We start from the raw sequence: 14,134 nt of genomic DNA, 5'->3' as shown, positions 1-14,134 counted from the left end.
CAATTTAACTGTTCCCTCATGACACTTTGGCACTTCCCTTTTGAAATTTGTATGTTAAGCAAATTCTGCACGAAATTTATCTCTTCGTTACCTTTTTTTTAATTCCAACACTTTTATTGTATTTCACGCGTTTTCCATTGTTTATGAATGGTCGTTCCAATATATGAATAACGATAAAATTATTCATCGTTAGCTGTTATTTAGCTCATGACTTCTTTCTGAAGATCTTGTCGCTTAAACAACTCTGGTATTTTATGACTCAGCACCAAAATAAAAAATCATTTGTATGTCTAGCCGACTGCGCGCGTCTAGTGAAATGGGTGGGAAGAGGTTAAGGGTACATTATTATTGTTATTATAATCCGTTATTGCTGCTTTGTTTAAAAATTTTGTCTCCGACACAAGAAAGACCGAGCGGTAGGAGGGCGATACTTGGGTTAAAAAGTTAAGTTATAACGAAATATTGGGCTATTTGAAGGTAGATTTTACAACAAATGTAAGCCCAGAGTTTTCTGACCATCGTCGAGTATTGAGTGCCGCACACAGGTTTCATGTCCGAAATTTATTTTAAAATACTTTTAGTTCACTAAAAAGTTAGACCTTTTTCGTGAAGTAACTCACCAATAATGCATTGGGCATAGCGAATCCGGTTTTACTTGGAGCTGGGCTTCTAACTCGCATTACATTTGTTTTTTTTTTGCACTTCGCTAATTGCCATTGTCAAAACATATTTTTAAGCATTCAAGCATTTAAGTGACTGTTATGAACTGGTTTCAAATTATCGCAATTCCGTTAAGCAAATATGAATTAATTAATTTAATTCGCTAAATTTGGCTCTGTTCCTATTTGGAATGGGTCGGTTAATGGGGGTAGCTAAGTGTATTAATGACTCAGTTCTTTAAATATTGGGTATGGGAATAAGTTTCCGTCTTTCCTTCGCCAAAGCTACAAATTATTTAAACAATTAAATAATTCATGATATTACCTGAAGTATGTGCCATTGGGAGCTATAACTTTACTCCATCTTTCAAGCAGCTTCCTTTCACGAAAAATTCGAGAAGTGAGCCGCTCTCCAATAAGGGCTGACTGCGTTGATCGGAACAGATGGTAATCCGAAGGTGCAATGTCTGAGGAATACGACGGGTGGGGCAAGATTTCCCAATTCAGTCCGTCTAAATATTTCTGGACCGATTTAGCAACGTGTGGCCTGGCATTATCATGCAGCAAAATCAGTTTGCCATGTCTATCGACCCATTATGGCTGCTTTTCTCTGAGAGCTCGATTGAAACGCATTAGCTGCAGTCAGTAACGATCGCCAGTGATGGTTTCAGATGGTTTAAGGAGTTCATAACTGGTGACACCCTTCTGACCCCACCAGTTACACAAGATAACCTTTGAAGCATGAATATTTCTTTTTTCGCTGTCGACGGACCTGGTTCACGTGACAGGCCCCAACATTTTCGACGCTTAGGGTTTTCATAATAGATCTATTTTTCATCGCAAGTAAGGATGCGATGCAGAAAACCTTTTCTTTTCTGCCGCTCAAGAAGCATCTCATACTTCACCAAACGTCTCTCGATATCCCCCTCCTTCAATTGATGTGGCACACAGTTACCTGCTTTCTGGACCATTCTCATCGCGTGCAAACGTTATCGATGGTTGGTCTGTCAACGTTAATCTTTTTAGACATTGTGCCAACGTTTTTCCCACTCTTCGAAGCACTTCAAAAAATCATTCTTTTTTTATCTTGCTCAGCTCCTACTTCGATGCCGCTTTTATCGCATCAATCGTAGCGTAGCGTCGTCCTTTTATGGGCCTCTTCAGTTTCGGGAACAACAAAAAGTCACAGAAGACCAGGTCTGTGGAATACGGTGGCTGTGGCGTCACTAGTGTGTTGTTTTTGGCCACAAAGTCGCGCACAAGCAATGATGTGTGAGCAGGGGCGTTATCGTGACGCAAAAGCCAATTTTTGTTCTTCCACAAATCCGGGCGTTGCTGGCGGATTGCTTCGCGCAAATTGCGCATAATTTGCAGGTATTATTCCTTTTTGACCGTTTTACCCTGTGGCTCGAACTCATGATGCACAACGCCCCTGCAATCGAAGAAAACGGTAAGCAAAACTTTTACATTCGACCGAACTTGGAGGGCTTTCCTCGGACTTGGTTCGTGCGGCTGCTTCCATTGATATGATTGAGCTTTGGTTTCCACGTCATAACCATAAACCCACGATTTGTCACCAGTTATGACCCTCTGGAGCAAATTTGGGTCGTCGCGGACAGAGTTCAACAACTCATTAGCAATGTTCATGCGATGTTGCTTTTGGTCGAAATTGAGCAGTTTTAGTACGAGTTTTGCGGCGACCCGTCTCATGCCAAATCATTGACATAAATCGAATGGCACGAGCCAATCGATATGTCTAGGTCCTGCAGCTTCTATAACGGTGATTCGACGATTGGCCAATACTATTTCCTTCACTTCATCAATTTTTTCGTCTTCGTTGTTGAAGTGCTCGGGCACACTTTTCGTCGTTCACATCTTCTCGGCCTTCTGACAACATTTTGTTCCACCGATAAACGTTGCTTTGGTCCAAAGTAGCTTCTCCGTATGACACAGTCAACATTCGGAATGCATCCGCGCACTTAATTTCGCTTTTCACACAAAATTTGATACAGATTCTTCGATCCATCTTTTTGAATAGGTAAAAATCGAAGACGAAGTCAACAATTAACTGAACATTCAAAATGGCCGAACTCGTCGGCATGAGTGAGTACCAACATGAGTATCAATAAATCGCCACAAAAAAATCGAAATTCGAATATACGTAACCTGCGAAAATTCAAAATTCGCGATTCTTTTTGAACATACCTCGTATTACTAGAGCGACAACAAAGCTGATATTAGTAGGTACCCTCTTTTCGAGAATCAAATGCTTACAGAAACGTTTATTCAGCGAGTCATCATGGAAATCTTTTTGCTGTACGGCCACTTTGCTAATACGGCCTGCGTAAAAAATATAGCACATCAACATATGGACCAATTTTGACTAATTGTGCTAGTATTCTAATTTTCATTATCTGTTTATAAAAGTGTAGCTCATTGCCTAATAAAAACTGATGTTTGTAAATTCAAATCTCAAAAGAAAAATTAAAAAAGTTTGAAGAAAATTTCACCGAAATTTTAAAATGTTTAATAAGAATTAAAAAAAAATGGGTACTCAGTTGTATAGGTCATTAAATTTAATATAATTTAGCGCAAGTTTGCAGTTTCAAGAAAAAAAAATACAGGTCCTCAAAATGTTGAATATTTATTTTTTAGTTCAAATACCTTTTTTATAAAAATATGGTTCATATTTTCCTTAGACGATACTGCGCATTTTCTCCATATACGAGTATAAGCCTGCGAAATTTTCTTGTTGTATAGAGGAAATAGGCAACACCGCCAGGTGGAAAACTGATGAAAAATCAAGGAACTTTTTGAGCAATGAAAATTTTGAGTGACTTGTTTTTCGTTATACCAAATTTAGTGGGCTATAAAATAGCATTTTTTTTAATTCTGATTAAAAATGTTTCTAATTTTTATAAATCTCTCTAGACATACTTTCTAGGTGGGCAGAAAAGTGTGGTCTAGGAGTCAACCCAGACAAAACACAACTCATATTGTTCACTAGGAAACACAAAATCCCTCAACTAAGTCCAATTATGCTCAAGGGGGAAGCTCTTGTGATTTCGGAAGAAACCAAGTACTTGGGACTAATCATAGATAGGAAACTGACTTGGAAGTCAAACATCTTAGAAAGAGTCAGGAAAGTGAACCTAACTTTCTATGCCTGTAAGAGAGCTTTAGGTAAGACCTGGGGAATTAAACCTATTGCTCATTGGCTTTACACTGCTGTCGTCAGACCCATTCTTCTATATGGAAATGTTGTCTGGTGGTGTGCTATGCAGAAAAAAACCTATTCTAATTTATTGAATAAGCGGAATTAGCAATATGTGGCGTCATGAAAACCACGGCATCCATGGCTTTGGATATCATACTACATCTGCCACCCCTAGATCTCTTCTGCAAATACTCAGCGGCCTGCTCCGCTTTAAGGCTCAAAGTGAGCTCACAATGGAAGACTGTCACGCATGGACATTCAACCATCTTAGACTCCTACACGGATATAGCCAGTGACTGTGATTATCACCCTCCCATTCTCTGCTTCGAAAGGAATTTCCTAATGAAAATCCTTTCTAGACTGGAATGGTTTGAAGAAGATCCAACACCCAACACACCCGTTAAGATCTACACGGACGAGTCTAAAATGGACACCGGTGTAGGATCAGGGTTATTTTGCGAAGAGCTATTAGTGAATCCTTTAAACTACCGGATCACTGTAGTGTTTTTCAAGCGGAAATAAACGCTATCCATGAAGCCTTAAAATGGCTAAAGATAAACAGAATATCACCAACGGATATCTGCATTCTATCAGACAGCCAAGCTGCCCTAAGAGCCCTGGATGCATTCCAAACAACATCAAGGAGTGTCTTACGTTGTCGCCAATCTCTAAATGAGATGGCCAAACAATATCGTATAATCTTATGCTGGGTTCCAGGCCACAGAGATATACCAGGGAACTGTAGGGCAGACCAACTTCCAAGAGAAGGTACCTGTTTGCCTGATATAAGTAATTTTGTAAGCTTCTCATTAAGGACGCATTAATCAGGTCTGCAAATCAAAGATGGATTAGCGTTAACACCTGTGAAATTGCTAGGCAGGGCCGTGGAGAGAGTATTCGGGCCCCGGGGGAAATTTGAGATGCGGGCCCCTTCAAATTTTTTTTATTTATCAAAATGCGTATTATGTTTTAGTGATATAACATTTAAACATTGAAAAACTCATTGATAAAATTTTTGATAGAATTAATTATGAAATATTGATTAAAATGAATTTTAGAAAACTCTTCAGCAGATCTGAAATAAAAAACGCAGCTGGAAAAAGTTAAAATTTTTTATTCATTTTGTGAGCCTTACAAATATTTGAAAATGACTGCCACGATGCTTAGAATTTTGCTTTTCTTCCTTTAGCTGAGGCAAAAGCTCTTATAATATCATCGAAGTCGAGCTTCCTTGCCAACTCAGATTCCAAATACAAAGTTGCCAATCCTGTTACTCGACTCTGAGTTGAACAAGAACGATGGCAGTCTTTGATCCTTGATAAAGCGCTGAACGATCTTTCGGCGCCGGCAACCGATACTGGCAGGGTGCAGAATATTCGCAAAGCAATGCAGATGTTCGGGAACAGAGTATCCAAGTTTTTAGCTGTGATGGCATTCAACAAGTCGATCGGAGGCATACAACACTCCGAATTCCCAGTAAAATTCGCCTTGTACACACTCTTCAAGTGACACTTCCCAATTGAGATTTCTTCCGACACATCAGAAGGTTATTTTTTAGCAAAATTAAGAGCTGCTGTCTGAAGTTCTGCTTTTTAATTTTAGGAAATAGCCACAGGAATGAGAAAATGTTGTTTATGTTTTTAATTGCAATAAACCGATTTTCAATACCAGTGATAACTGAGTCCATGATGACGAGAAATGTGTTCCTCTTGAAATCAATTTCTTCGGCGGTCATATTTTCCGCTGAATTCTCAGGTTCTTCATCATTACGTTTCTTCTTTCGGCTTGCTGGCAATGTTGACGAAGTGTTTGGCAAACCTTTTGCAACAGTTTGACATTCTTTTAAAATCGATCCCCGTGAAAAATCAAAAATGTCTAGTCTATAAAAAGTATTATTGCTATCTCTACATTTAATTCTTTATCAACGTAAGGACAAATTGCTTTAAAGAATAACTACGTTTCAAAATTGGTCTTCATTTAAAATACAATACAACTATCTAAATTTAATCTAATCGTCACTATAATTATTAATCACCTGATAGAAGTATTATTTACTATATTTTTTCAAGCAGGAAATTTCTTGGAATTACCCCCGAGTCCGGGCCCCTCTGAAAACTCCGGGCCTGGGGGAAAAAGTACCCGATGCCCCCCCCTCTCGTCGGGCCAGTTGCTAGGCAAACATGGCCAAGGCTAAATTTACGTCTGTCCAAGAGTATTATAAAACTGAATAGACTTCAAATCAGGACCTTAGTAGGGGCCTTCACAGGACATTGTCTCATAGGAAATCATGCAAAGAGATTAGGCGTTTACACGCATGATTTCTGTCGTAGCTGCAGAAATGAGGAGGAGTTGGAAACAATTCAATATTTTTTTTGCACATGCCCAGCTCTAGCCAGAAGCATGAACCGATTTTTAAAATCCCACTTCTTAACGAATATAGATAATCTAGACATTTTAGGTATCAACAACCTTTTACGCTTTGTCAAAAGCTCAGGATGGTTTAATATGGAGAGGGAAATGTAGCTCAGCCCCCGCGGTTCACAACGGACCCATCTCGTGGTCTAAGTGGCATCGTTATAAATCTCGCACAAAGTTTGAAACTTGTATTAATATGACCATTAGTAAAGAATGAACTATATTTAAAAAAGGATTTTAAACTAAAAAATAAATGTTCAACATTTGGAGGACCTGTAATTTTTAGCGGGCTGTACATGTCCTCTCAGAAGTTTCAATTTCTGGTAAAAAACAAAAAAATAACGAACGGTAATGAGCAAAAATCTAAGCTATAATGATTTATTTACAGAAGTGAGAGGTAGTGCTTTCGATAGAAAAGAAAAGCTCGTACAGCTGTCGAACAGCTGATCGCAAGCGAAATTTGTATAGCAGCGGCTGCTACCTCACTTAATAAATACAAACCTCTGCACGTTCAATTAGTATTGAAATAAATATCTAAAGTTTTCTGGTGCTCACCTCGTAAAAACATCCGGATAGTGCGTGCGCGAAAACGCCTTCTCCAACTCTTCCAGCTGGAAACTGGTGAATGTGGTGCGATATCGACGCTGCTTTCGCTTCGGCGCATAATCATCTAAGTCACCATCGCTGTTCGCATCCGAAATAGGGCTATTCGTGCCGCCACTAGCACCGGTGGTTACAATGCAGGAGGCCGAACGATCAGGCATAGCATCCTGATGTGCTAGTTTGGCTTCTTGCGGTAGGTCGTCCAGCTTGACTTCCTCGGATATGCCCATAATCCAGATGGGCGCAATGGTGAGACCGTAAACGGGCGTGCCGGCCGTGAGGGGAATTAGGTTGAGAATGATTTTATTTTCTCCGAACTCGTGTGTGTTACTGGGCTCCTCAAAGATAATCGATTAACGAATTTTTCCCACTATCACTCACTCTCCCTCTTCCTCTCTCTCCCCCTCTTCCTCCCTCTCTGTTGTACGTAGCGCTGCTGGCACTGTTTTATTATTAGTCTGTAAAGAGAAATTAAAGTAAATACTTTGCTGCATTAGTTGGATATTTTTGTACTTAAATACTTAGTTATGTGGAAGCAATTTTAAGCCTGAATTTCTCGTACACGTGCACTTATGCCTGGTATCCACTGGCTATTTGCACTGCAGCTAAATGCGAAATAGAACCTAATCACCATAAATAAGTTGGATTTCAACGGAAACGTGTGGACAATACATAGCTACAACTTAATTGAAAATCCATTCGCCTTATTGATATATAATTTCGCATGTGCGGAGGTATGCACGAACCGATGTTTGCTGAGTTGCGCGCCTGCGCTCTCCGAGCCTAAGCGGTTTCTGTGCGCCGGTTCTTGGCATTGGCCAACAACTTAATTAGTTCACTAATTCATGACAAGTGAGGAGGCATCAACTAATTTGTAGCGAGGCACTTGGTCGACGCACTTCACTTTATTTTACAAGCGAATTCACGGCATTGGTCACGCTTGCCAATTGCATACGTAAGTGCGCTAATACCAGCATACATTCGTGCATACCTAAAAACACATACATGCATACGAATGGAAGAAACCTATGTGTATGGCTTGCATACAATTGAAAGTGAGCAGCGCCTTGCGCATGCGCAGCTGCTGACTACCTTCGTTTTTATTGTTTATTGCTTTTACTTTTTACTTTTGCGCATATATTTACTACTCATAGTTGCTGCTTTGAGTGGCTCGTCGAGTGATCAATTGCACTGGTCCTTTGCTTTTTGCTTTCGCACCAAATAAGGATATTTCACCCATTGCTATTTTAAGGGAAAATTAAAGATGCGTGCGGAAAATACCAAAAGCGATAAATGAAATTCCAGCTAAAACGGCTGGTAGGTGGAAAAAGACTGCGTTTTCTTATTGTTTTTGTTGTTGGGGTTGAGGTGAAGGTGGTGAAGGTGAGTGGCAGTATGTGTGTACGTAAATAGTCCTTGGAAACATAGGCCACTGCCGATTTGGTAGCTGACCATAGCATATATTAAATTAACGCAATTGCTTTGGCGTCTGGGGATCTATACAGTGGTGCATTTCAGAAGGAAATTGTTTTTTTATTCACGAGAAATACAAGTTTTTATAGCACGAGAAATAAAAGTCGACTGGGGTGCATTGTTGAGTTTAGCAGAAATGACTTATGTGCTTGCTACAGCAATCAGAAATGAGAAAGAATAAGTAAAGAAGAAAGAATTTTGAATTATTTTCCCTTTTCAAGTAAAGCTGGTAAATAATCTCTTCCATTGAGCTCATAACCGCATAAAGCGTCAGCAAATCGGAGTCGATTCCAAGTGACGAAGTTGGGTTACATTAAGTAAAGTAGCTGTCTTACGACGCACCTAGGACAAATAGAGGCCCCTTGTGATACCACCAGAACTATCCCATCCCTACTCCCCTTGGTCCTCTTTCAACCATTCTGTGGACTTTATAAATTCAGCTAGTCTAGCTAATTTTATACATGTAACATCCGCGCTTCGCTGTCCAGAAAAGCGATTCCGAGCAAATTCTTCTACACAGAGCCATGCACCTGCAAAGAAGGTGTTCAACTGTATCTTCCTTTTCTATGATACATCCTGACAGCCTCTGAAAAAGTCAAAACATGGTGTGGCAAAATATGGTACGCCGTAGCCGAATGGGTTGGTGTGAGACTACCATTCGGATTTCAGGTAGAACGTAGGTTCAAATCTCGGTGAAGGACCAAAATGAAGAAACAGTTTTTTTATAAGAACGGTCGCCCCTCGACAGGCAATGGCAAGCCTCTGAGTGTATTTCTGCTAAGAAAAAGGTAGGTCCCTCCATTTGTCAAGACGCTCCATTTGTCAAGGATTCGGCCAAATACCCAAAAAGGGTGTATATAGAATTCTACTGGCATGCCTTCCTATAAGACAGTGCCCAGATAGGACTCCTACTAATATTCTGAAATCCTTCCTATTAAATTTAAGTAGACTGTTGATGCAACCCATATTTCAATCTGACCATGTCTGTCAACTAATGCCACATGTTTAGCCCAAGTGACTAATTGTAATTTTAATTAAAAAGGCAAATCGTTCAGACTTGTCGCTATCGAGGTTTTTTCTTGTATTGCACGTCAAATATTTTAAATTTACTAATTTCTTTTCAAACGAACCATATAAACAACTAATCGAACGTTTAGCATCTCTAAGTTTAAGAACAGTTTAAGGCCCACTGTGCTTCTTCAGCTCTAATTATGGCTTGGTGAGCCATGAAAAGTGTTGTAATAAATTAATAAAGAGACTTTGCTGGAAGTATGCGCTATTAATGGCGAAGTAAACATAAACTTTTAATGCCTACATTTCGCATCCTAAGCCTAAAAGGTTCACAGAACACATGAAGTTGTCGCTACAATAACAGGTTCTGGCATCTTCTTCTTGCATCCCGCACAGGGAGAAGCTTTCATACTACAAAAGTACTATCCGTTTCAAGGTCCGTAAGTCGGAAGCAGGCGAACGTATTAGAAAAGACAGTCAGAGGCTCAGACAGACTCTGACAGATTGAGGGCAAATATTCGCTTCAGGTTTGCAGTATTCAAAAGTTGATCAAATGGCTGCAATAGCTTTTTAAAGATGGTGGTATTGTTATAGTACCTGTGATGTGCAGTTTGTTCTGCTCTCGACTAACGAACAGCCTGTAAGTTTCTGAGACTCTCAGAATTTCCTCACGGAAATACTGTGGATCACCGAATCATTTTGGTGATATAACCGCTCGGTTTTAAAGCGGCATTTAACGATTTCTGTAGAAACTGTTGAGATGAGAAGTGCGGAGCATCCATTCAACGCCTCCTGGGCGATATATTTGCAAGTTGAAAAACATGCCTCAAAAAAGAAAAGCACTTGGCAAGCTTCATTCATATGGACGTAACATAGGTACATATGCACAGATTTACACACTTCTACAGCTTATGCTACAAATACTTTGAGGATATTAGGACAGTGTAGGCACAGTTTCGTTGTAAAAGTTTACTGTAGGTTGGTAGGTGAAATGGTTGAAGAACCACTCTGGCAGTAGCACATATTTTGAGACCTCCAACAGGCGGATATCTACAGCCATCCAGAGCTATTCATGCAATGGGGAAGATTGATGGAATTGAGGTTAACGCACCGCCCCAGGCTGTTTAAGAAAGGAACATTGAGTGACCTCAACCGTCTAGCTCACAAACCCGGACATTTACAGAGAAAGTGCTCACCACTCTGCTTCTCTGAAAGGTTCTTACAGCTTCTGCAATGGGGTTAAATGGTAAACGTAGCTTTTCTGCGAGTGTGCCGATCGTCCAATGACCGGTAAACACAACTTCGAGTTTGGAAATTGAATGGCGTGGAGTCCCCAAGACTTTCTGAGTCCTCCGTCTATCGTACTGGGGCCGAAGGGTTTTCGAAATAGCACATGAAGAGATAGAGCTCCATTTTTTCTGCGCCTTTCCTGAGAAATAAGATGTGCAATTCTCCTTTACCAATAGTCAAGGGGATGCGGATGATCGGGTAGAAGATCTGTGAGACCTGGCAAGCTCATCAGCAAAGTTTACTGTATTCTGTTTTACTGTATGCGCCTTTGTGGAAGCTGAATTAATTCATTAACGCAACCCAACTTCGCTTGAGCCTTGAACGCGCCTATAAGAACATAGTCATTGCTATCCTTACGGATAGCCAGTCAGCAATCAAGGGTCTTAACTCTTTCTAGGTTACATCAAAATTGCTATTGCATGTCTTGATGAGTGAGCTGAATATCTACTACGTATGCTATGTATCCTATCGGTTCCAGGATATATAGGATTTACTGGAACCGAATAGCAGATAAATTAATCATGAACGCGGTAGTCTCCACGCCATTTATAAGCCCACAGCTATTTTTTGGTCTAGGAAAGTGTACCGTTCCCCATTTTATTGAGGAAGTAGAGCAAAGGCAAAGATGATCATACTGGGACAGTCTACCGGGCTTATCCTAATCAAAATCAATGAAAGGCGGCTTTTACCTCAACCGACTTAAAGATTTTATTGAATTAAATAAGAGTAACTTTAGAGTCATCGCAGGAATATCAGAATGCAATCTCCTCAAAATATTTCCGAGTCTCGGATTGTAGATGGGGCGACCAGACAACTTGCAAAGTTAGTAGAACGTCAGGGACCACCTACAACCACAAACAAAAGTCAAAATTGACAATTATGGAACGGTGGGATGCCTGGAGACTCACGGCAGTGATAACTGGCTTCTGGTTCATAGGAGAGCAGGCAACCAAAATGGGTATTCCTTACCATTTATACTGCTGTAGTTGTAATCCACCGGAGAAAAAGAGAACTATCTGCCCCTTCCTCCGTGAATGCGCTACCCTATCTTTTATTTGAGAGTCCATCCGAAATGAAAGAATTTGCTTGCGACACATCAAAAGCGGTGGCACTGTGCAAAACTCACGAATATTTGGAAGTGCTACGCATGCGCATACGCCTAGAGCAATTCCACCGAATAGGCAAGCGAGACTGCAGGCAAACTTACAGGCGAACAGACGTGCAGCTTGCCAGCCAGCAGACAGTGGGCGCGTGCAACTATTGTGGCATCTGTCGATGTTTTGGTTAATGTTTATGCAATTCGAGGCTTTTATGTAGTTTTGGTGTATTTTTTCATTTCATTTATTTTTGGTCTGTCTGCCGACCTGCCAGCCAGCCAGCCTGCATTGACATAGTGTTGCAGCTGTAAAGGTAATTAACTTGTTGCGATAATTGCTCACCATTTGCACTTTTGGCACAACGATTGCTACTGTTGTCGCAGCCTTGCCAAGAGCAGCCAAGTACAGCGCTGCTGCAGACAGCAGGCGACAATCGGCAGTCGGCATTCGGCTGCTGCTGCTGCTGCTGCTGCTGCCGCTGACACATTGCCCCTGTTGCTGCTGTAAATGTAATTGTAGCGACAACATTTGCTCGTTGCGTGCGCAATAAATTATAAAAAATGCGTTTGTCGAGCATCGTCCTCTTCACTTGCTCATGTTATACACGAAGGCGAGAGTGCACAAAAAAAAATTATATTTTATAAAATTTAACTGCAACTGTATGTATGTAAAAAAGATACGCTCATATGATTTCCGACGGCGCGCATACGCCCTAGCATGTCAACAGCTCATAGTTGTTGTTTTTATACGCCGTTGTAAGCGTATAATTAAGCAAGGAAAAAATGCAGAGTTGTTGTTGCATAAATTTAACAAATTTATACAACAGCGCGGCCCACTTAGTGCCACACTCAACTGCAGGCGCTCTCTTCAGCCTTTACTCTCGACTCTTTACGCTGCACTTGAAGTTTTTCGACTGCCGCCAAAGCTTGCATACTTACATACATACATACGTACATATATACATACATATAATAACTTCACTGCATCTCACAAGCAGCAAGTAACGCAGCTATTCTGCTCTTAATTACCGTCGGAATGCACCACCGTTATTGAGTACCACTGTCGGTTTTTGCTGGCTGGTATATTTTTATTGCCCCTCGAATTGGCATTCTGCTGACTGTTGGCTTGTAGATACGTTGCATTTTCCATATAGAATATTCGTCTGCCTTGCATTTTTTTAAATTGTATTTATACTTTTATTCAGTTGTAATTTCGTTGATTTATTTATTTATTTATTTTTTCGTTGGCCTATAACAACTCAATAATCGATTTTGGGGTTATATTCAAAGTTCACGGCATGTTTTGTATTTAATTATTTTAATGAATATACTGATGAAGCTGTTAACTATGACTGCTGCTATGGTATACAGAGCTGCTGCTATAGTATACAGAGCAGAGTAGTATGCAAATCGGTATATATTAACATACATAAGAATAAAGCTCGCTAAGGGCTCGTATTTGCTCCGAGCGCAGAGTTCGCTACTTCCCCTCCCTGCCGACCGAAGAAGCACATATAAAGCTGAAGGAGTGATAGTATAAGTGCAACTACACGGCAGTAATGACTTAATTGGCTTTGCATGGTTTTTGAAGATATAAAATATTGTAAGCTTATGACTTAAGGTATCAAAACGCTGCTTTAGTGCTACTTGGGGAGTGCCGAATTGGTCCTTCAATTATTTGATTTCATGACTTAAGACTTTGTAAACCAGCCAAGCATTGTTTGAGAGAGCCTTTCGATACTGATTGGGGCTTCGGGTTAGAGGTTCGACTACTGACTGGCATAATCAATTTCCCCGACTGTCCAGCGTCGATGTGGAAATGTGGAAATTGATAAGTGCATAGAGAAACGATCTGAGGTAGGACTTGTATAGTAGAGTCTAGAGAAGAACAGCTACCAACAGCAAAACTAATCTGGATAATAGTGAAATACGGTATTTCATTTTCAAGTCAGGACTACTGAATTTACTTATTAAGACTCTCAAAAATTAGAAACGGCACAGCTTTTAACGGAAAATTCTAGTCTTGGCACTGAAAACTGTTTGGGAGCCGCAAATAGCAAATTCTATAGAAACTGTATGTTAATATGAGCAAGACGTGGATCCCACTCAACACTTTCTGAGTGAATGCCTCAGAAGAATGAAGAATGTAGAAAGAATGAAGAACATGCTTCAGATTTCTGTAGAATTATTACTTTGAGGACTTACACAATTTAAGAGCAGTTTTGCTAGACAGGGCATATTAGAATCGTCGAAAGATAGGCGATGTAGTGGTAGAATTGGGGAAATTTTTCCTCGCCATCGTAATGGGCCTCCTTAGCCAACGAGTGAGGCCTATTTAAAAGCAGCCCATCTAACAGAGACTCACTTATT

At 40.3% G+C, this 14,134-nt stretch overlaps 1 protein-coding gene across 1 annotated transcript in view; it reads right to left on the bottom strand.

Moving 5' to 3' along the window:
* The window catches only part of LOC128864085 (homeobox protein aristaless), a 44,305-nt gene extending 36,981 nt beyond the window's left edge, over positions 1-7,324 (bottom strand). The window contains exon 1 of the mRNA XM_054103582.1: positions 6,847-7,324. Within this exon, the coding sequence (XP_053959557.1) occupies positions 6,847-7,124 (278 nt within the window). The 5' untranslated portion in view covers positions 7,125-7,324. The remainder of the gene's footprint in view (positions 1-6,846) is intronic.
* Between the last annotated feature and the right edge of the window lie 6,810 nt (positions 7,325-14,134).

This window comes from Anastrepha ludens, chromosome 5 (assembly GCF_028408465.1).
Source record: "Anastrepha ludens isolate Willacy chromosome 5, idAnaLude1.1, whole genome shotgun sequence".
Taxonomy (NCBI): domain Eukaryota; kingdom Metazoa; phylum Arthropoda; class Insecta; order Diptera; family Tephritidae; genus Anastrepha; species Anastrepha ludens.
The sequence above is the reverse complement of the archived record's forward strand: the minus strand, read 5'-3'. Positions and strand labels throughout refer to the sequence as shown.